The sequence below is a fragment of the Bufo gargarizans genome, chromosome 1 (assembly GCF_014858855.1).
Source record: "Bufo gargarizans isolate SCDJY-AF-19 chromosome 1, ASM1485885v1, whole genome shotgun sequence".
Classification (NCBI taxonomy): domain Eukaryota; kingdom Metazoa; phylum Chordata; class Amphibia; order Anura; family Bufonidae; genus Bufo; species Bufo gargarizans.
In genome coordinates, this window is record NC_058080.1 from 625148555 (window position 1) to 625169746 (window position 21192).

Here is a 21192-nt window from a genome sequence, read left to right on the forward strand (position 1 = left end):
CACGGCCAGGCGGACAACTGAACGCTGCAAGCATTCAGACTGCATCAGGGCTGGACGGAGGCGTTCGGGTCCGCTCGTGAGCTCCTTCAAACGGAGCTCACGAGCGGACCGACGAACGCTAGTGTGAAACTAGCCTCACACCACGAGCTGGAAATGCAGTTTTGTATTGAAATAAACACCTATTGATAAAAATAAATAAAAAACTGTAAAAAAAAATTGCATATTCCACACTGAATTCTGTAAGAACATTTTAAAAATCGGTCATGTGAACATACTTATAGCATCATATGTGTGTAATTGCGTGTATGTACTGATGGATGATTTTTATTGGTTTTACTGTATGTAATGGCATGTTTTATTTTACTGCATTTCCTATGTGGTAAAACTAACCTGTTACCTTCATTCTCCAGGTCAGCACAATTACAGAAATACTACATTTTTTTTTACCACATTGTTCTTCTAAAAAATAGGAGCTTGGCTGTGTCTGGCCTCTGAGGCTTTAAAATGCCTGAGGCTGCAATGCCAACCAATTGACTTCCTTGATTTTTGTGTGGGGGAGTAGTTTGGTCCCTGGGAGCGCAGCGCCCCTGGTATTTCACTATGCAGATGCTGTGGTCTCAGTTGATGCGCCATCTTATAAGTCAGTGATCGTGTTATTCACGATCATGAACAATGCCTCTGGGTGTCTGCTGTGTAAAACAGCAGGCATTATGCAGCTACACTGCCCACCAAGCTTTTGAGCTGGTGCCATCTTTAAAGTGTGGTCTTTCGTCATACATGTATGGTGAAGATTCTTAAGGAGTCTCAGCTTCCCTCTGCCGATGCCCCCCTATGTGTAACTAACCTACTGTATTTTAATATGTTGTTTTTTTGTTTCTTTTTTGTGCCAGTAGTCCTTTCATGTATTAAGAGTCCTTGCCTGTGTCATTTACTCCAAGTGCTGAATGATGCTGTTACATTGGTGGCCCGTGCCTGCCCTCCTAGGCCAGCACAGGTTCTGCATCACTTGCTTTGCAGCTGCTGTAGGTCCAGTGGTCTAGACCTGTTGGTCCTCTGCTGCCCTTCTGCAGCAGGTCCAGCCACTGGAGTCCCATGTTTCTGCTTCCTGTAGGCTTCAGCCTGCCTCTAAAGCGTGTGCACCCCCCCTCTGGCTGCTAAAGGGTTAGTGCATTCAACCTAATTTTTTCCCCAGCCTGTGGCTAGTCATCCCTGGGTATTAAAGGCACCTTTCCCTTAAAGGAAATGTGTCCCCAAAAATGTTATCTACCAGTTAAAACTAGATAGTGAGACACACCTTTTTTTTCTAATCAGTTTTCATTCTATGAATACAGGTTTATTTATTCTATTTCCTGAACATTGTTATGGGGGCTGCCATCTTGTCTGAGCTGTGCTTAACAACATTTAGAAAGCATTAAGAAAATTGCTTTATGGCAGCCATAGGGGCCATAGACACAGTTGTCTGGAGCTGACCCTATTGACTTCCAGGGGAGAGTTTTCTAGGCATGCTCTGTGACCTGTGCAGAGGTCATTGTACAAGGAAAGAAGAGTTGAGCTCTGACAATGACATATTGTGAATAGTGGATCCTGTCTGATATATACACACAGGTGAGATCATTACAGGCAGGATTAGACTAACAGATAAGCAGGTAACTGCAGTAAAGTGATCTGTACAGACCAAGAAGTAGCACCTATTATAATACCTATTGACCATTATGAAAAACTGCCAAATTTTATGTTTTTTGTTTTAAATTTAGTGTGAAACCATAAGGGGTTGTGTCTGGCAAGGCAGGTATTTTCCTCCCAGCATGTGCGGCTGGGCTGGTTTCCAGCCAGGTGAGGTAAAATACCAGACCGGAGTTTAAGTGCCATTCCGGGTTTTGGCAGCACCTGGCTGTCCTTAAATAGGCACCTGGGCTCAGCAGAGAGGTCTATGTTTTTGGGATCTAAAGCTTTGTGCTGTCCTGGAAGGCAGAGAACCGTATGCTGGGGAAACGGGCCCCCTAAAGCTACCAGAGCGAAACCCCACAATAGATATTGAAATAGAAAATTAAAAATACCCACTAAAAATTGGTTCAAAATGTTAAACATAAAAACATGATTTAAACAATAGGTCATTTTCTGATGACACGTTCCATTTAATGGAGTGTGCCTGAGCAATAGATGTTTTTAACGTGCTAGTCCCTGCAAAAGTGTTCTGTTTCATTTGTCTGCTTGTGTACCGACCTTTACCTGATTCCTAACTGTGACCCTCTGCTACCTGACCTGTGCCTGATTACTATATTGACCCTATGCTGACTGCCCTGATCTCAGACTTGTGTAATTAATTTGCACAAACTCTGCAAGCCCTGACTTTGGCCTGTTACGAACCACGGTTTTTCCTGATCCCTTAGTGCCCTGCATCGGTGGCTCTATTACTTGTGGGTCTGCTGTCAACCACATCAGGACTACTCCAGGAGGTAGCAGTCTGGTAGCTCCCCTGTAGCTAAATCCATATCCGTGTTTAGGGTTTAAAGGGTGAATACCAGGGAGATTGCCAGGAAAAGACCCTTAGGTTTAGCCCAAGGTCAAATCGGTTGGTTGACACAATGGTCCCACACCACTGATCGTCACAACGCTGCTCCTCTCCTTTTCTTCCCAGAGCTAACCAGAAACTCACTAGTAAGAGAGGAGACGAGTTGGGCTGCAGCCATCAGTCTTAACAGTAAGTGTACAGTATGCCTGTGCCTAGCACTTACTATTCACTGCAACGCTGTTCTCTATCTTCCCAGTGCACAGTAACTACGCAGGGATGGTGTTGGGAAGATAGAGAACAACACTGCGGTGAACAGTAAATGCTAAACACAGGCATACATTGTCGGTTGCATACTACAGATATTGATGATCTATCCTTTGGATAGGTTAACAGCATCTTACAGGCAAGGGTCTAACATGCAGGACCGCTGACAATTACCTGTTTGATAAGGCAGTGGCGCTCACAGTAACCTTCCCGCAGTCCAGTGATGTCACAGCTATAGGTCACGCAGCCTATAGGAATGCCTGAGATACGGAATTCAACCCCTTTAAAATCTAATATAGTTTCAATTGTGTCTGATGTCATGGACTTCATTTCTCCAACAATAAAAGCAGTTCTAAAAAATCTGAATAGTTAAATACTTTACCTTACTTTATCTTTGGAAAAGATCACTTTAAAGGAGTATGTACATTTTTGCCATATCCACAGGGTATTTCATGACTGTCCAATAAGTGCCAGTCCCACCCCTGGGTCCAATGCCTATCTCAAGAATTGGACACCGTCACATGGCACAGCGATTGGAAAGCAGTCCATGCATGCACAGCTTTCTCTTACTGCTATGGGCCTTTGATAATAGCCAAGTGTGCTTAGTATCGGACATTTACAGTATTTACCAACTATCGGATCTTTGTGGCTTTGGATATGCTGTAAATTTCCATATTGGACGACTCCTTTAACAGGGCATCTGATGACTGAGCCTAATAAACTTTAGTTTTTCCCCAATATCCCAGTTTTACTTCCTTTGTTATTAAGTATACGGCGCTAACTTTGGAAAGCAGTATGCTCTATTTCTTATTTGTAATGATAACATAGTTACTGGTAGAGTTTTTGACCTAAAATGTCTTTCTTTCTCTTGTGAAGTTTCAGAAGTAATATTAATTTTTTGGGGGCGGCGTACTGTATATTTCTGTAGTCAGAGCACTTGCCGTACATCCTTTGCAGTAGCTACAAATATATGCGTGTTCAAATATTCTAGTGCGGACGTCAAGTGTTTAATACAACTACGCAGTAATTGGCAATATGTATGACCATTTCCTTCTGGAATAAAACCAGCCGTCGTCGGAATATGGTTTTGCTCATTATTGTGCTTTAGATGCACAACCGTAAATTTAGCTTACTGTCATTTGGCATGTTAATGATGCTTTAGTTTTTATTACATTCTATCTTATTTGTCTCTATTACTAGCAAAACAAATGTTTTATTTGCGTTGTAATGTATACTACGTATCGATCATGTCCAAGACAAGCTTTTAATACTTTTATTGCTGGTTGTACAGTTATTCAGCACAAATCATTGTAGTATTGGGGAAATGCTTTTAATACTACACATGCTGTATTCTGCAAACAGATATCTAACAATTTTCACAGACTCTTAACATGGTATGTTACCAGCACTGGTAGTTCCTTATTTTTTCCCAATAGCTGTATGCTATTTTTATCAGTGACTTAGAGTATGATAAATAAAAGGCCTTTCATGATCGTTTTATGGGCACTACCACAATCAGAAATGTGCTTTATCATTGTGAGAGTACATCTTTGTATTTATGTGTGGAAGTGACTATTGAATTGTTGGGTGTTTAGAGATGATCAAAATCCTTTTGCAGTTGAATTCATTAAAAGGAGTCCATCAGCAGTTTTGACTGTGCTAAACTACTGACATCCACTTTGTGGATCTTTAGTTATCAGGAGTAGCAGGAATATAAACTTTTATTCTGCCATCTTCTGGTCCTGCAAGTCCCCTGGAGGCAAAGCTTCTCTGTGAAGTGTTCCCCGCATTGCACTGCAGTAATAGCTGTAGCATCCAGCCGGGAGAACACTCCCTCTATCACTCAAAGCAAAAGGAAGGTGCTGTGAAATAGCTCAATGCAAAGGACACTTCAGAGTGAGACCCTGCATCCTGTGTAAATCCAGGAGCAGTTCCTGGCAGAATAAAAACTCATATTCACAGTTCTCCTGCTAATAGATTAGCAGAAAATGATAAAAGAACACCTGGAAAACGTAATGCGATTGAGCTAAGATTGACAAAGTATAAATTGTTAGAGGTGCTTGGTCCATAATCAATCAGCCAAGTTGGTGCATGCTTTATTTTAGGTTGAGGTATATGTTGAGACAGGGTCACATTAATAGTGGGTGACATCTCTCCTTACTGTGATAGAGGCTAGTAATAGTCATACAGATGCTGGATATCCTCCTATGGTATGTCATTCCGAGCTCTTTCAACTTTAGACCCATAGTTGAGCCAATGTGGTCTTTGGCTGCTGTGCATTTTCAATGGGGAAGAGATCTGGTGATTGAGTGGGCCATGGGCCAGTGTAGCTCCTGGATACCCTGAAGAAATCATTGTGTAGTGTAGTCAATGTGTGTGTGTAGACAGTATATTGTTGGAACACCACGTCTCCTAACTTATTTATGGCAGGAAGACTGGTTACAGTATGTCCTGGATATACCGAAGCCTGGTCAATGTTCCCTCCATGAATTCCAGATGGGAATGGCCATGGTAGGTAATAGCACCCCACATCGTGAGTCCTGGTATTGGTACTTTGATTCTCTGTACTATGCATGATAGCAGTAGGTGCTCTCCAGCCCCATGTGAACTCTGAACAATAGTGTTCAGTGATGAACGCAGGTTCTGCTTTGGTACTTACGATGAATGTATCAGAGTTTACAGAGTTCTCTCATGCACAGCATGGTCCATCTAAGTGTGACCAGTTGGGGATATGTCCCTGCAGAGTCTGACACTGGCAGGACTGATTGGTTAATGTCAGGGACAAAGCTCCAACTAATAGCATCCAGAATGGATTGTATTGATAACTGCTGGCAATTCACTCATAAGTGAATAGTAAGAACAATAACGGAAAGGTAGAAGATTGATATACAGTAAGAAATGATGATCCAGAATGGTTATTACATGGGGGAATGCAAGTCGTTACTAAAACAGACATGTCAGGGGAGGTGATAGGTCCTCTTTAAAGATTTTTCTGTAAGGTAGACTGTAGGATTTGTTATCCTAAACAACCATATCATAAGAAACACATGCCCTGAATTCCTGCTTTTCCTGTTTTATTCTTGATAGTTTGGCTGGGTCACACATACATTGCTGAGTAGGTTATACAGTTTAGGTGGTGGATATTGATTAAACCATTGTGCGGTGATTACCAGTCCGCTATTTCTCACAGTCTGTAATGTTCTGTTCTAGATTTTATTAAAGCACCAAGTTCACGTACAGTTTGTCCATTTAACATGACATCCATACAGTTTATTTAGAAAGCAAAATGACCATCAATTGTAAGTGATTCAAACTGAGACATCTAACCATAGATCACTGTAGTATAATCATAAAGGCAGAGAAGTATAACCCTTTAGTGACCAGCCTATTTTGGATCTTACTGACCAAGCGTTTTTCTTCCTTTTTTTCATCATCACCTTCTGAGAACTTGTTTGTGGATATGTTTTCCACAGATTTTTGCATAAAAAACTATGTTTTTTTTTTTGTTGCTCCTTAAAATCTCTTATCTGTGAGAATAAGATAATGTTGTGGTTGAGAGGTTTTTGTACCGTATTTGTCTTCAGGATCATTCTGTTGCATTAGTGGTGTGACTTTTCTTCTTTTGTTCCATCAGGTGTCTGATAAGTCTGTGGAAGCATTCGCAGAACACTGTTCCGAGCTGGAATATGTTGGCTTCATGGGCTGCTCCGTTACATCTAGAGGAGTTATCCGCCTTACCAGTGTAAGTAAACATGTCACAGAAAATGTGTTTTTGGGCGGTGCTATCTCTCCTTGGGGTGAGGGAACGTATAGGCCATACATGCCCCTCTGTAATTCTGGGAAGACGGGGATGTAAATTAGATCTTAACAAGCCCTGCCTCTAATGCTGCCAGATGTAAGGCAGATATCCTATAAGTAAATGTTCGACCCTTTAAGCCAGCACCTCATCTGTAGACGCTGTGTCGGGGTGATTGCCCCTCATCAGTGCAGAGCAAAGAGTTACTGGCTTAACTGGGCGAGAGGCCTAGGTCGGGATTTGGGGGGTACTATGACTTATTGGGGAGAGAGTGCCTTAGTCGGCCTGACGAGACTTATACATGCTCCTCTGGAATTCTGGGAAAAATGGGATGCAAATGAGCTCTTAACGAACTCTGCCTCTAATGCCACCAGATGTAAGGTAGCCATCCTATAAGTCAATGTGTTCTGACAGTTTTAACCCCTTCACTGATTAGCCCAAGCTGGATTCATTCATGCAGAACAGAACAATATGTGGCTGCAGAGAGGGACCTCTTATGAGGGCTCTATCTCGGGCTAAATGCAGCTACAGTTGCGATCTTGGTTTTGTTTTAAATCCGTACTCTAGTCGCAGACTTTGCAAAGCAATACCTTCGGATCATCGGAGTCATTACATTCTAATACTGTACGGAGCTCCTGCTCCGTACGTTATTGGAACAAATTTTTATGCGAATAGACTTCAGATGTTTCATCCGAAGTCGATTCGCTCATCCCTAATCCTGAGTATCAATAGTGCCCGAATTACTGTGTAGTGGACGGCGCAGGTTACTTCAATCTGTCTGTATGAAGCACACGTTTACATTATGTTTCTTTAGTAGAACTGTCTTATTTTCCTTTTCAGCTTAAAAAGCTTTCTAGCCTGGACTTGCGGCACATCAATGAGCTGGATAATGAGACGGTGATGGAGATTGTAAAGAAGTGCCGGAACCTCACATCCCTGAATCTCTGCCTGAATAGGAATATTGATGACAGGTAGCCATGGCATGCATGGAGCTGATTCATTGTACAGCTGTGTACAAATCGTTACACAATTTATTTGCCAGTGACGGTAGAAATGAATGAGAAAGGCCATCAGTGCAGCAGTGATCACTGACGCTAGCTGGTAGTCTATTCTTAAAGTGAATATGTCATCTCACAATACCCCCTAAAGTACTGTAATGGATGGATAGCTGGGACACTGATTTACAATATGTCATTTTTAGCTTTCTACTTCTTTGCATTCCCCCACAGTAAGCCCGCAAGTCATCTTGTGTGCTGTATGCTAATGCATAAAGAGGGCTCCTAGGTGCTTCAGCAGACAAACAGTTGGGTACTGCAATTAAGTAGAAAGGTGAAAAAGTACATATTTTCTATCTTCTGTCTTTTCAATTATCCAGTCATTATAATAGTTATATAATCTGTCCTATAGTCGATTGCTTAAAGGGATTCTCCAGGATTTTGATATTCATGATGTATCCACAGGAAAAGTCGTGAATATGAGATCGGCGTGGTTCCGACTCCTGGCATCCCCATCGATCAGCCATATTAAGAGGCCCCGTCACTACGTGAGTGCGTAGGCCTTTTCCTACGCCAGTGATGTCGCAGTACGTACATCTGTCACAGGAACTTGAAAATGGGGCTGAGCTGCAGTACCAAGCACAGCTACTATCCCATGGGCGGTGCTGCGCTTGGTAAGCTGCGAGGAGGCCGGCCCTCCGATGAGCACCACAGCTTCCTCAGACAGCTGATCATTGGGGGTGTTGGACCCTGCCAATCTTTTATTGATAACCTATACTGAGAATAGGCCATCAATATGAAAGAGAACCACTTTAAAGGCAACTTGAATCAGAATGATCTGCGTGTATGTTTCAGATGATCACATTGTCCACTGAGAGTCTTGTTGCTGGAAATGTGACACAACATGCTGATGGCGTGTTTAGATGAGTAGATATCATATTTTGCTAAGCCGATGCCAGACCAGCATTCTCAGGCAAAAAAAATTATTGTATATAAATGTGTTCACATGCGACTGCTCACTTGCTTAAAGGGACACTGACAGGCCCAAAAAGCATATTTAGGTATATATATGACAGTACAGGTCATATAAAGTCTATTAGAATCATCTAAGTATCCCCCCTGTCCACCTCATAAATACAGTAAAAAGAAGTTTTATAACCTGCTTTCATCGTGTTCAATCTGCCCAAGGGGCGGTGTTTCATATCTATTTGCGCTGAAGATGGCCGGGGACACTAGTAGCTGCCCAGCGAAGTGAATATTGATTAGCTGGGCGGCGCTTCAAACGGCAGTTGTGGCGAGGCTGGCTGGGCGCAAGTTGAGATGAAACACCGCCCCTATTTATAAGGTGGACAGGGGGGATACTTAGATGATTCTAATACACTTTATATGACCTGTACTGTCATATATATACCTAAATATGCTTTTTGGGCCTGTCAGTGTCCCTTTAAGGCCTCATGCACATATCCATATTACAGTCCGGAAACCGCAGATCTGCAAAATAAGTGCACCTTCCACTTGCAATCCACATGTTTTTTTCACGCCCATCCTTAGAATTGAGTATTCTGGTCCTCAACATCACCAAGAATAGGACATTTTCTATTATTTGCCGAATGGATATTCAGATGCGACAGCTCAGGCATGACATCCTTGTGCTGTCTGTGTCTTTTACTTTTTGCGGACCCATAGAAATTTAATGGTTCCATGAGCAATCCTCAGAAAATGCGGATCAGACGCGGATGCAAAATTCCGGTTGTGTGCGTGAGGCCTAATCAAGGATCATTCACTGTATTTAGACAGCAGCGATTTTATAAAACATGCCTGTTTTTTTTGTTTTGTTTACCTCAGTCAGTCGTCACATACATTTACACTACATGATTATCATCCAATGTGAGTCAACAGCGTTCGAGTCGTCTGAATGTGCCACTAGCAATGAGCTCCATAGACCTTTTCCTAGAATGTTGTGCCTAAAGATTATGTGGAGTGCCAAAGAGGGTTTATTGAGTTTAAAAAAATGTTTTAGTCCGAGGACACACGACTGATGAAATGCAGGTTTGCAGTTGCAGATTTTCAAGTGACAAACCCGCAGTATTGTTCAGTACCAGCAAAGTGGATAAGAATTTCAGAATTCTTCCCCACATCCTGCGTAAAAAAAAAAACAGCAGCAGATCAGCCATAGTATGGCGTTTTTTAGATCCGCAGCATGTCAATTTATACAGTTAATTATTTATCTTCTCAATGGAGAGGGTGAAATCTGCTGACTTTTCCAAAGCTAAAACTGCTACTTGTGGGTGGTTTTTGCTGTGTAATACAGTAAAAACCGCAGCTAATTTTTCTGCTATATTTTCCGTCACATGTCCCTGGCCTTAAATTTGGGACTACTTGTTGGTCCTGACTGTAAATGTGGTGTTTTTCCCCAAAATGTCTAATGATTGTCTCTATTATGGATATGGGGCATGGCCCTGCCCAGCATCATAGCATCCTGCTTCTAAATCCACCGTCTCTCCCTGGTGCTCGTGCTGGAAGCCCACCCTTCTAGCTACTTTCCTGCTTTACAGTTGGGGCACACAACATTTGACTTGACTTCAGCACTTTTTGTAATGTGCTGCTGCCTCTTGGTATATACATTAAGCCGCTTGTGGTGGACGGCTTCCGGAACGTAAAGGAATATAGTGATTATGCACATTTTGTGACATTATGACTGCTTTACCTGATTTTTATTTTATTTTTTTACTTCATTTCTATACCTTTTTCCATCTGACACGTTTGTGTGACACATTTTCTACATTGTCTTTATTTTATAGCAGGTTTACTAGGCCATTTCTCCGCAGGGATTGACAGTGTTTTAAATTAAACGTGTCAGCTGGAGTAGTGCATCTTGTAGTTTTACTTCCATTGCATGAGATTGTGCAGGCTGTTCTGTCTTCTCTAGGATATCCCCAGTGTGTTTTATGTTCTTAAACACAGCAGCTATGTCAACAATGCTTTAAACATTTGTGTCTTTTCATGTTTTATCTCTCTTGTGCATTTATTTCATGGAGTTACATTTTGCGTTCTGTCATTTGCCGATTTCTGCGTTTTGTCTGTTTTTGTCAGAGGGCTGTGTGCTCCATATATACACATTTGAAAAAATACAGAACTTTCCCCAGAACGCCATTCTTTACCTTGAAGGCAGATCCTGTGGTGTTACTGTGTTCGTCCTGATTTGCTTAAGGGTTGGTTTCTCAGTGTAACAGCGTGGCTGCTGTAAATTCAGCGCTTTATTGCTGAAATGAAAGACTAAATTTCACTTGTGTTATTGCTGATGTTTAAAGCATAAAGTGTATTTTATCATACAAACTATCCTTTACATCTTCAGTGTTGCACATTAGTGAGCCTACCAAAATGATGAAATATGGAGGTAGACAAGGGTGAATTGAAGGGTTCTGCTGGAGCAGTATTCTGTGCTGCACTGTGATATTTGGTTCTGCTGGGGTAGTATTTTGTGCTTAAGCTCAAGTTTTACCTCTAGATGATTAACAGCTTTCTTCCCTTACTGTGTCAGGAGCTCATGGCTATTCGGACCGAGCCTGTACAGCTCCTTGATTGGACTCCGGCACTCAGGACCTGTTGGAGCTGCTCACTATTGTTTTAAGAGAAAAGCTGACCCAAAATAATTTAAGTGGCCATATGTAGCTCAGATAGGGCAGCACAAAACTGGTGACAGATTACATTTAAATACGGATCTGTATTAAAGGGTTTCTGGGACTTAAATATTGATGGCCTATCCTCATGATAGGTGGCAGCCCCAATGGTGTTCCATTGCATTCAAAATTTGGACAGAGACAGAAGCAGAGGGTTCCTATGCGTTCTCACTTGAATGGGAGCCGAGATGCAGTACACCACTGCTGTTACACAGTGGTCGGCACCTCCTGCTTCTGGCTTATTCCACTTTGTTCTTTCTGGTGCTCGCTGAAAGCAGCTGATTGGTGGAGTTGTCAATAAGTAAAATATCTGAAATGTTTGGTGTGTATTGGTATTCATCACAGTTACCAAATTAGTAAATAGATTCCACTTGTGTGTAATTTATTCTCAGTATAACTACTGCTGTTCTGTGAAGGCCTCAAAGGTTTGTTATAGAACATTTGTGATCAAACAGCATCATGAAAAGGAAGGAACACACTAGACAGGTCAGGGATAAAGTTGTGAAGAAGTATAAAGAAGGGTTAGGTTATAAAAAAAGAATCACAAGCTCTGAACCTCTCATGGAGCACTGTTCAATCCATCATTCGAAAATGGAAGGAGTATGGCACAACTGCAAACCTACCAAGACATCCACCTGAACTTACAGCCCAAGCAAGGAGAGGACTAACTTTATAAGCCACCAAGAGGCCCATGGTCACTCTGGAGGAGCTGCAGAAATCTACAGCTATGGTGGGAGAATCTGTCCACAGGACAACTATTGTGGCAAGAAGAAAGCCATTTTTGAAATCAGGCCATAAGAAGTCCCATTTTCAATTTGCCTTAAGCTATGTAGAGGACACAGCAAATACTGTATGTGGAAGAAGGCGCTCTAGTCAGATGAGATCAAAGCATATCCATGTGTTAGAATCGCCCAGTCAAAGTCTAGACCTAAATCTCATTCAGAATCTGTGGCAAGACTGGAAAATTGCTCTTCACAGACACTCTCCATCCAATCTGACTGAGCAATTTTGTAAAGAATGGGAAAAATTATGTGCAAAGCTGGTAGAGAAATTTCCCAAAAGATTTGCAGCTGTAATTGCAGTGAAAGGTGGTTGCCACACCCCACACTTTCCAGATTTTTTATTAATAACATTTTTGAAAATTTTTGTAACGTATGGAAATGTGGAAAAGTTGAAGGGGTATGAAGACTTTTTCAAGGCATTGTATATCTGTTATGCCATACTAAGCAAGTCAGTCATTTCCACAAAGCAACTCCTGGTTTGCATTGTGTTTTAGTGTACTTGCAGTAATTCACAGTATTAGTGCTAACCTTTATTAAGTGTTCTTGTTCAAATCCTCAGGTTTTCCTACAGTAAGCTTGAGAGGACGTTGACAGATCTACAAGTGTACAATTTAAAGAAAATGCTTTGTTTCAAATAGATACATCATGTCTAAAAGCTAGACCTAGGAGGCTAGTTGTGATCCTCTTCAGTGGATTTATGTATAATGAGGCATAAATAGCAATTATAGTCAATTAGATTCAATTATGAAAACAAGTCTTTAGTTAAACTGTTTGCACTGTCTAGTCTGTCATACTTCTAACTTAGTATGTTTGCTATAGTTACCTGGTAGAAGATTCTTTTTTTAACTAGGAGCCATTATACTGTATATCATATAGATCCTAAGGGACCAAATGCTAGACTAGTAATTTTTTCCAAAGCCCCCAGAATGTCAACTCAAATTAAGGGTAGGGTTGTTTCGATACCAAAATTTTTATTTGGTTTCAATACCAATTATAGCGATACTAGATACCATTCGATAGGACGCTAAAAAAAAAAAGGGAAAAAATGCGTGCATTCCGCATTTTATGGAATGTCTGGCCCATAATCGAACTGTCCTATGCTATTTTTTTGGTGGGACAAGGTGACAAAAAATAAATTAATGGTGAATCGCACAGTTTTTCATTTTTTTTTTCATCTTTTTTATTTCTTTTGTGGCGTTCACCTGCGTTTTGAAATATTTTAATAGTTCGGACTTTTCGGACGTGGTGATATGTAATATTTTATTTATTGTTTATATATTTTATATGTAAAATTGCAAAAGGGTGTGATTTATACTTAATATTAGTTGTTTTTTCTTTTCTTTTTTTTCTCTTTTTTTTATTATTTATTTAATAACTATTTCCCCCCTTAGGGGCTAGAACCTGGGATATTTAAATCCATTGTCTATTCACCCTAATAGAGCTCTATTGGGGTGGATAGGATCTTACACTCTCCCTGCTGCCCTGTTCATAGTACTCACAGCAGCAGGGAACTTACCATGGCAGCCAGGGCTTCAGTAGCATCCTGGCTGCCATGGTAACCGATTGGAGCCCCTGGATTACACTGCTAGTGCTCCGGTCAGGATCTGCTATTGCCACCAATGAGAGGAGGTGAGTGGACTCTGTGGCCATTGTCACCAATGATTTGAATACTGGGGGGGATGGGGGCGCACTGCGCCACCAATGTTTTTAATACTGTGGGAGGGGAGGGCGCAACTTCTCCGCCAATGATAATTAACGTTTAATATACAAATACATCCGGCAGCAGAGACACATTGCCAGCACCCGTCCTCTGACAGGGCGCTGCGATCAGCGGCAGTTAACTCCTCAGGTGCTGCACCTGAGGGGTTAATTGCTGCGGATCGCAGAGCCCTGTCAGAGGCAGGGCGTCGGCAATGTGTCTCTGCTGCCAGATGCATTTGTAATGTATTAAACGTTATCATTGGTGGCGCAGTGGCCACAGCCCCTCCCCTCCTCCGCCCCTCTGCGCTCTGATTGGAGGCAGCAGCACAGGAGGGAGGGAGAGACTGCTTCCTTCATCCCCGTGCTGCTGAGGAAATATCGTGCACGCTGAGAGCAGCGCGATCCATTTTCTCTAATAATGGGCTGTGCAGTAGGACAGCCTAGTATCCATAAAAGACCAATCCTGGTATTGTATTGATACCGGGCTAAAAGTATCGATAAGGACTTGAACTAACTTGAACCCCTGGTCTAATTCGTGCCATTTTGGGATGTTAATTGTCTATGTGTATTGTAAAGGGTGGGACATTGTATACGTTGAGTAGTGAGTTCTGTTCCATTGTCTCTCTGTGTGTATTGGCGATGTCCCTTTGTCCTGAGAGATAATTGAATTACGTCTCGGTTGTCTCGAGGACAGAAGACATTGTGTATTCTCCTGCCTGTGATTATTGCATCAACCCAGTGTGAGGTAATTGTATCACAGGCAGAGGGGAGGATTTAGTGTGGGAGTGTCTGAGTGTATTGTATATGGTTATTGGCTGGTTTTACAAAACCCTTTGGGTGGTAACCTTGTTGGAAGATGTGTATAAATCAATGCTTGTGTGTTCAAATAAAGAGTTCCTGTTTTACCCTTCATCATGTTGAGGCTGGTGTTTGGGTAACTGAATCGACACTGGGGATTGCTATACGCTGAAGATTTCCTATACTCCCCTGGCTATAAATACTAGCTCTAGTAAGAGCTGTTCCTGCTCTCTGGATTTAGGAGAGGTTCACCCACTGGAGCCTGGGGCCTTGTTGTAGGTCCAGGGTGGGTAGGAGACGGCGAGACCTCAACCAAGCTTCGGCAGTTCGTGGGGTCTGCAGTGCTTACGGTGTCAAGTGGAGTGTTTGGAGTCCTCGGGAAGCACTAGGAGCATCCATCGACAGCGGTACCCGGTCGGGGTGCTAGGAGATCCGTTACAGATAGTGTGTAGTGCAGATAGAGCAGTGCTGTACATGCAGTACAGATAGAGAGCAGAGCAGTACAGATAGAGACCAGTGAAGTACATGTGGTACAGGTAGAGAGCAGTGGGCTACATGTGTTACAGATAGAGAGCAGTGCTGTACATACGGAACAGATAGAGCAGTGTGGCACAGAGCACAGTTAAGTACATGTACTGTAGTACAGATACAGAGCAGTGTAGTACGGATAGAGAGCAGTTCGGTACATGTGGTACCGATGGAGAACAGTTCGGTACATGTAGCACTGGTAAAGAGCAGTTGAGTACATGTAGCACCGGTAGACAGAAGTTTAGTACATGTTGTACCGCTAGAGAGCAGTTAAGTACATGTATTACGGATAGAGCCATTCAGTATGTGTAGTGCTGATAGAGTGTAGTTCCATACATGCAATACCAATAGAGAGCAGAACTTAAAGGGAACCTGTCATCAACTTTATGCTGACCTTACTGAGTACAGCATAAAGTAGTGACAGAAATGCTGATTTTATCAGTGTGATCATGAGTTAATAATAAGTGGTTGCCGAGAACCAGCTTTATAATCATTACAGCCCAGGCCTTGAAAAGAGTATTACAGTATTATGGGTCCTTACAAAACTGAGCCGTAATCCAACAGTGTGCACGGGCCTGAGGCCTGAGTGTTGGTGGTTGTTTCTGTACTAACAACATGAAACAGTGGAGTTAGACCCCGTGAACATGACCATATCAGCAAATCATGTATCTGCAAAATACAGGTACATTTTATTTGCTGATCCATTTTGCAGAATAGTCTGTTTGCAATATGGATGTGAAAAGCACATGGAAGAGCCGTGTGTTTTCAAATGTGTATTTTCATTCTGCAAAAGGTGTTCTGTACTTGTCCGCAAAATGTGGACTAAAATGGGTCCGCAAAAATTGCGGATGCAACAAAGGGGCCTTATGAAGATAAGTAAAAGGTATGAGCCAAAGTGTGTGATTTATCAAAGTTACAAGTTGATGTCCAGTAGTGCTCCCTATCTTGCTCCAGCCATGTTTCCCAGTATTGGCAGTGGTCACTTAGCAGTTGAGACGTCTCACAGGTGTCCCTGTATGAAGTACGTAAGGCGGGTGTCAGATGCCTTTTACCTGTAATAACACATTTATGTGCATGTGTACAGTGCTGAGAGTCATGCCAGGCACTAATTAAATTGGCGGAATAACTATTATTATTACAGTAGAGTTTAGAGAGAGCGTAAAACAGCGACATCCCGAGTTCCTGAGGTTTAAACCCTTTTTTTGTACAGCATTGTCACTGAAACTGACACCTTATTATTTTCTGTGCTTTTACTCACTAAGTTGTTTCCACCCAAACAATAACTAATGTCAGCACTAAATCTTGAATATCTTCTTATAACCGGCGCTGTCATCGCCGTACCTTTTATACCTTTGTAATAATCTCTATAAGACCTACTGCACTTGAATGTCAAAAATAATGACTGCAGCAATCAGACACAATTTAGTGTGCTCAATTGAGCTCTGTCTTTTCAGCAGCAACGATTAATTTAGAAGAGACATTCACAGTGATTGCAAGGCTTAAGCTGCCACAGAAATGCATAGTTACTAAGCTGAAGGGGATGGGGAAAAAAAAAACTGGAAAGTTAAAAGGACGTAAACAGCCCCCATAATTCTGCAGTGAGGCAGAACTTTGTTCCTACGTGCTTAGTAATAGACTCCCGCTGTCCACTTCTCATTTCGGTCTTTGTATTTTACCTTAAAGCAATTAAATCATATGTATAATTGTATCGTTTTTCTTGCTGGAGGATTGATTTTACTTTTCTAACTTTGGGTCTTGCTGTAACTGTAAGTGATAAATTGTCTAATTTCTTTAAATTGATATGACAGTGACTAACAATTCTCACTACATTTTGGTTTATTATGTAACAGCTCTGGATCCCAGAGGACCACGGTTCTGTTCACATGATATTATGGCAGTATTTTGAGTTATTATAACTATTTGCCACTGGGGCTGGGAGATTAATCTAATTAATTTGATTAAATTGCCCTTTTACAGCTCAGCAATATTGATCCTTTAAAAATAATCATATTGATTTTATTTTTTTTCTTTCTTTTGGAGCGCTGTATTAGTGCAGTATGTGTGGGTATTTCCAGTCCCAGCAAGAGACCTGCACATGCTGCACTGATACAGTGTTCCAGATCACAGTTGGAGTCTGGCACTGACTGTAGCCAGGCATCACAGTTAACTCCCATTCCGGCCACTTAACTTCCTAGATAAAGCAATCAATAGCAACTGCAGCGTCTAGTTACACAGAGGCTCCTTATAACCATCCACTCTCGTTAACACCGTCACGGGGCACTGAAGTATTTACATGTCAATAGGCTTGCCATGTTCACAGACACAGCCTAAAATTGCAGTGATAGTCTTTAGTGCAGTGGTATAAAAGGTACTGTATACCACTGCATTATAAAAGCCATGTCTGCTAATGAGAGTAAAACATTGTTAACCCCTTAACGCAGAATGCCGTGCATGTACGGCAGGGGATGCATTGCGAGAATGCATTCCGCCGAACATGAACGACGGGATGATCGGGCAGGCACCGGAGCGGTGCACGCCCGATCACTGCAGGGGTCCGGCAGTCCCTGGTAGCTGGGCCCCTGCTGTATCCGCCGGCATCACTGTTTACAGCGATGCCGGCGGATTAACCCCATCTATGCTGCGGTCTGCGCTGAGCGCGACAGAAGTGGTTTGCGGCGGGTGAAGCAGCGTATCGAGTCCCCGCACTGCTGTGGTGGGGACCCGATGCGTGACAAGGCAGCCCGATGCTATGCATCGGGACCTGTCTTCTATGGGTGCCGAGGATATCCTCTGTCTCCTAGGCAACCTGTTTGTGTACTACTCACTGTAGTACACAAACATGCAATGCATTACAAAACAGATGTATTGTAATAAATTGCAGAGGGGATCAGACCCCCAAAAGTTGAAGTCCCAGAGTGGGACAGAAACAATGTTTAAAAAAAAAAGTAAAAAAAGTGTTTTGAATAAAAAATAAAGTTTTAAGTTTAACAAAAAACAACAAAACACTCCCCTTTCCCCTGATTTTATAATAAAAGAAAATACGCAAATATTGGGTATCGCCGCGTCTGTAACGACCGGCTCTATAAATATATCACATGATCCACCCTGTCTAATAGACAACATAGCTATTTTTGTCACGTTACATCACTAAAAGTGCAACACCAAGCGATCAAAAAGGCATATGCCCCCCAAAGATGATCTAACAGTCACCTCCTCCCGCAAAAAATTGAGCCCCTACATAGGACAATAGCCCCAAAAAATAAAAAAAAATATGCCTCTCAGACTATGGAGACACTAAAACACTATTTTCTTTTTTATTTCAAAAATGCTTTTATTATGTTAAATGTAAAAAAAAAAGTATACATAAAGCCACTTTTTGGTCACCTTACATCACAAAAAGTGTGATAGCAAGCGATAAAAAGTAATCCGCACCCCCAAATTTGTACCAATCAAACCGTCATCTCATCCCGCAAAACTGATACTCTACCTAAGAAAATCGCCCCAAAAAAACCCCAAAAAACTATATGGCTCTCAGACTATGGTGAAACTAAAACATGTTTTTTTTAGTTAAAAAATATTAGTGTATAAAACTTAAAAAAATATAACAAAGTATACATTTAGGTATCGCCACATCCGTATCAACCTTCTCTGTAAAAAAATCAAAAAAATCACATGATTTAACCCCTCAGGTAAACTCCGTAAAAAAAATATGTGTAAAAAAGCCATTTTGTCATCTTACATCACAAAAAGGGTGATAGCAAGCGATCAGAAAGTCATATGCACCCCAAAATTGTACCAAACAGTCATCTCATACTGAAAAAAAATCAGCCCCTACAAAAGACATTCACCCAAAAAATAAAAATAAAACTATGGCTTTCAGAATATGGCGACACAAAAAAATCATGTCATATTTGGTATTGTCGCGTCCATGACAACATGACAACATGCTCTATAAAAATAGTTCATGATCTAACCTGTTAATAGTTCATGATCTAACCTGTCAGATGAACGTTGTAAATAACAAAAAATAAAAACAGTGACAAAACAGCAATTTTTTTATTACCTTGCCTCACAAAAAGTGTAATATAGACCAACCAAAAATCATTTGTACCCTAAAATAGTACCAACAAAACTGCCAGCTTATCCTGTAGTTTCCAAAATGGGGTCACGTTTTGTAGTTTCTACTCTAAGGGTGCATCAGGGTGGCTTCAAATGGGATATGGTGTCAAAATAACAGTCCATCAAAATCTGCCTTCTGCGCCCTGCCGTGTTTGACCACATATGGGGTGTTTCTGTAAACTACAGAATCGGGGCAATAAATAATGAGTTTTGTTTGGATGTTAATCCTTGCTTTGTGACTGGAAAAAAAGGATTACAATGGAAAATCTGCCAAAAAGGTTAAATTCTGAAATTTCATCTCCATTTTCAATTAATTCTTGTGGAACACCTAAAGGGTTAACAAAGTTAGTAAAATCTGTTTTGAATACCTTGAGGGGTGTAGTTTCTAAAAAGGTGGAATTTTTGTGTGGTTTCTATTATGTAAGCCTCACAAAGTTACTTCAGACCTGAACTGGTCCTTAAAAAGTGGGTTTTTGAAATTTTCTGAAAAATTTCAAGATTTGCTTCTAAACTTCTCAGCCTTCGAACGTCCCCAAAAAATATAATGGCATTCACAAAATGATCCAAACATGAAGTAGACTTATGGGGAATGTAAAGTAATAACAATTTTAGGAGGTATCCCTATCTGTTTTCAAAGCAGAGAAATTGAAATTTGGAAGGTTGATAATTTTTCAAATTTTTTTTTAATTTGGTATTTTTTTATAAATAAAAATGAAATATTTTGATTCACAGTTACCACTGTAATGAAGTGCAATATGTGACGAGAATACAGTCTTAGAATGGCTTGGATAAGTGAAAGTGTTTTAAAGTTATCACCACATAATGTGACACATGTCAGATTAGCAAAAATCTGTCTGGTCCTTAAGGTCAAAAATGGCCTAGTCCTTAAAGAGGACCTTTCACCGATTTTATTACACTGTGAATTAAGTATACAGACATGTAGAGCGGTGCTCAGGGATCTCACTGCACTTACTATTATCCCCGGGCGCCGCTCCATTCTCCTACTATGCCCTCCGGTATCTCAGCTCACTAAGTTATAGTAGGCGGAGATTTCAGTCACTAAGTTATGGTAGGCGGAGTCTGCCCTTGTTCTGCTCTAGCGCTGGCCAATTGCAGCGCAGAGCTCACAGCCTGGGAGGTTATTTTCTCCCAGGCTGTGAGCTCTGCAATGCGATTGGCCAGCGCTACAGAAGAACAAGGGCAGACTCCGCCTACTATAACTTAGTGAGCGGAGATACCGGAGGGCATAGCGGGAGAACGGAGCCGCGCCCAGGGATAATAGTAAGTGCAGTGAGATCCCCGGGCGCCGCGCTACATGTCAGCATACGTAGTTCACAGTGTAATAATCGGTGAAAGGTCCTCTTTAAGGGGTTAAAGGTTAATAAAGTTTTATATGATCAAAAAAAGAAGAAATTTTTTTTTTTCCCTTTTAAAGTGGTTTTATTTTTAAAAGAGGTAAAAACGCACAGATTTATGGCATCACCGCTAGTCTTGAGTTAGTACAGCTTCGGTCATAGATTCATGATGTCGATTCATTAAAAAACTATGATTTTAATGCTTTCTCCGTACACCATTAACATGTATAGGCTCCGCGTAGGCAAAATTCATATCACATAAAGTTGTGCGAGACTCCAGAGAATTGATTCGGTATTCCTATCTTGGAATCCGAAGTCTGCTTTGGAACTGGTTGGTACCTCGGTACAAACCGTGACTTCGGATTTACATTGTAAAATGTTTGTAGTAATACAGAAAGGAAACTTATAAAGACTCTGAAAGAGCATCAATGGGTTGCACAGCGCACGCCATAACTGTTAGCCTAATGGGAGCGCTGTAGAGATGGAATTATGCAGTAGGGGTGTCCTGCCTACAAAAGGCTTGTGAAGGCAGAGGTTTAAGGGAATGCTGCAAAATTCAAGGAAGTTGTCACAAAAAACATGCTGCAGACTGTAGGAGAACGGTGTCATGAGAGAATTATTGTCCAATAACATAATGTGGGAAACCTGCTAATGAAAATGTG

General features: G+C 41.5%; 1 protein-coding gene across 1 annotated transcript in view; it reads left to right on the forward strand.

The window, feature by feature from the left end:
- Window positions 1-21192, forward strand: part of FBXL17 (F-box and leucine rich repeat protein 17) — a 724848-nt gene that overhangs the window by 193209 nt on the left and 510447 nt on the right. Inside the window, exons 5-6 of the mRNA XM_044275955.1 lie at window positions 6411-6518; window positions 7413-7543. Coding sequence (XP_044131890.1) covers window positions 6411-6518; window positions 7413-7543 — 239 coding nt within the window. The remainder of the gene's footprint in view (window positions 1-6410; window positions 6519-7412; window positions 7544-21192) is intronic.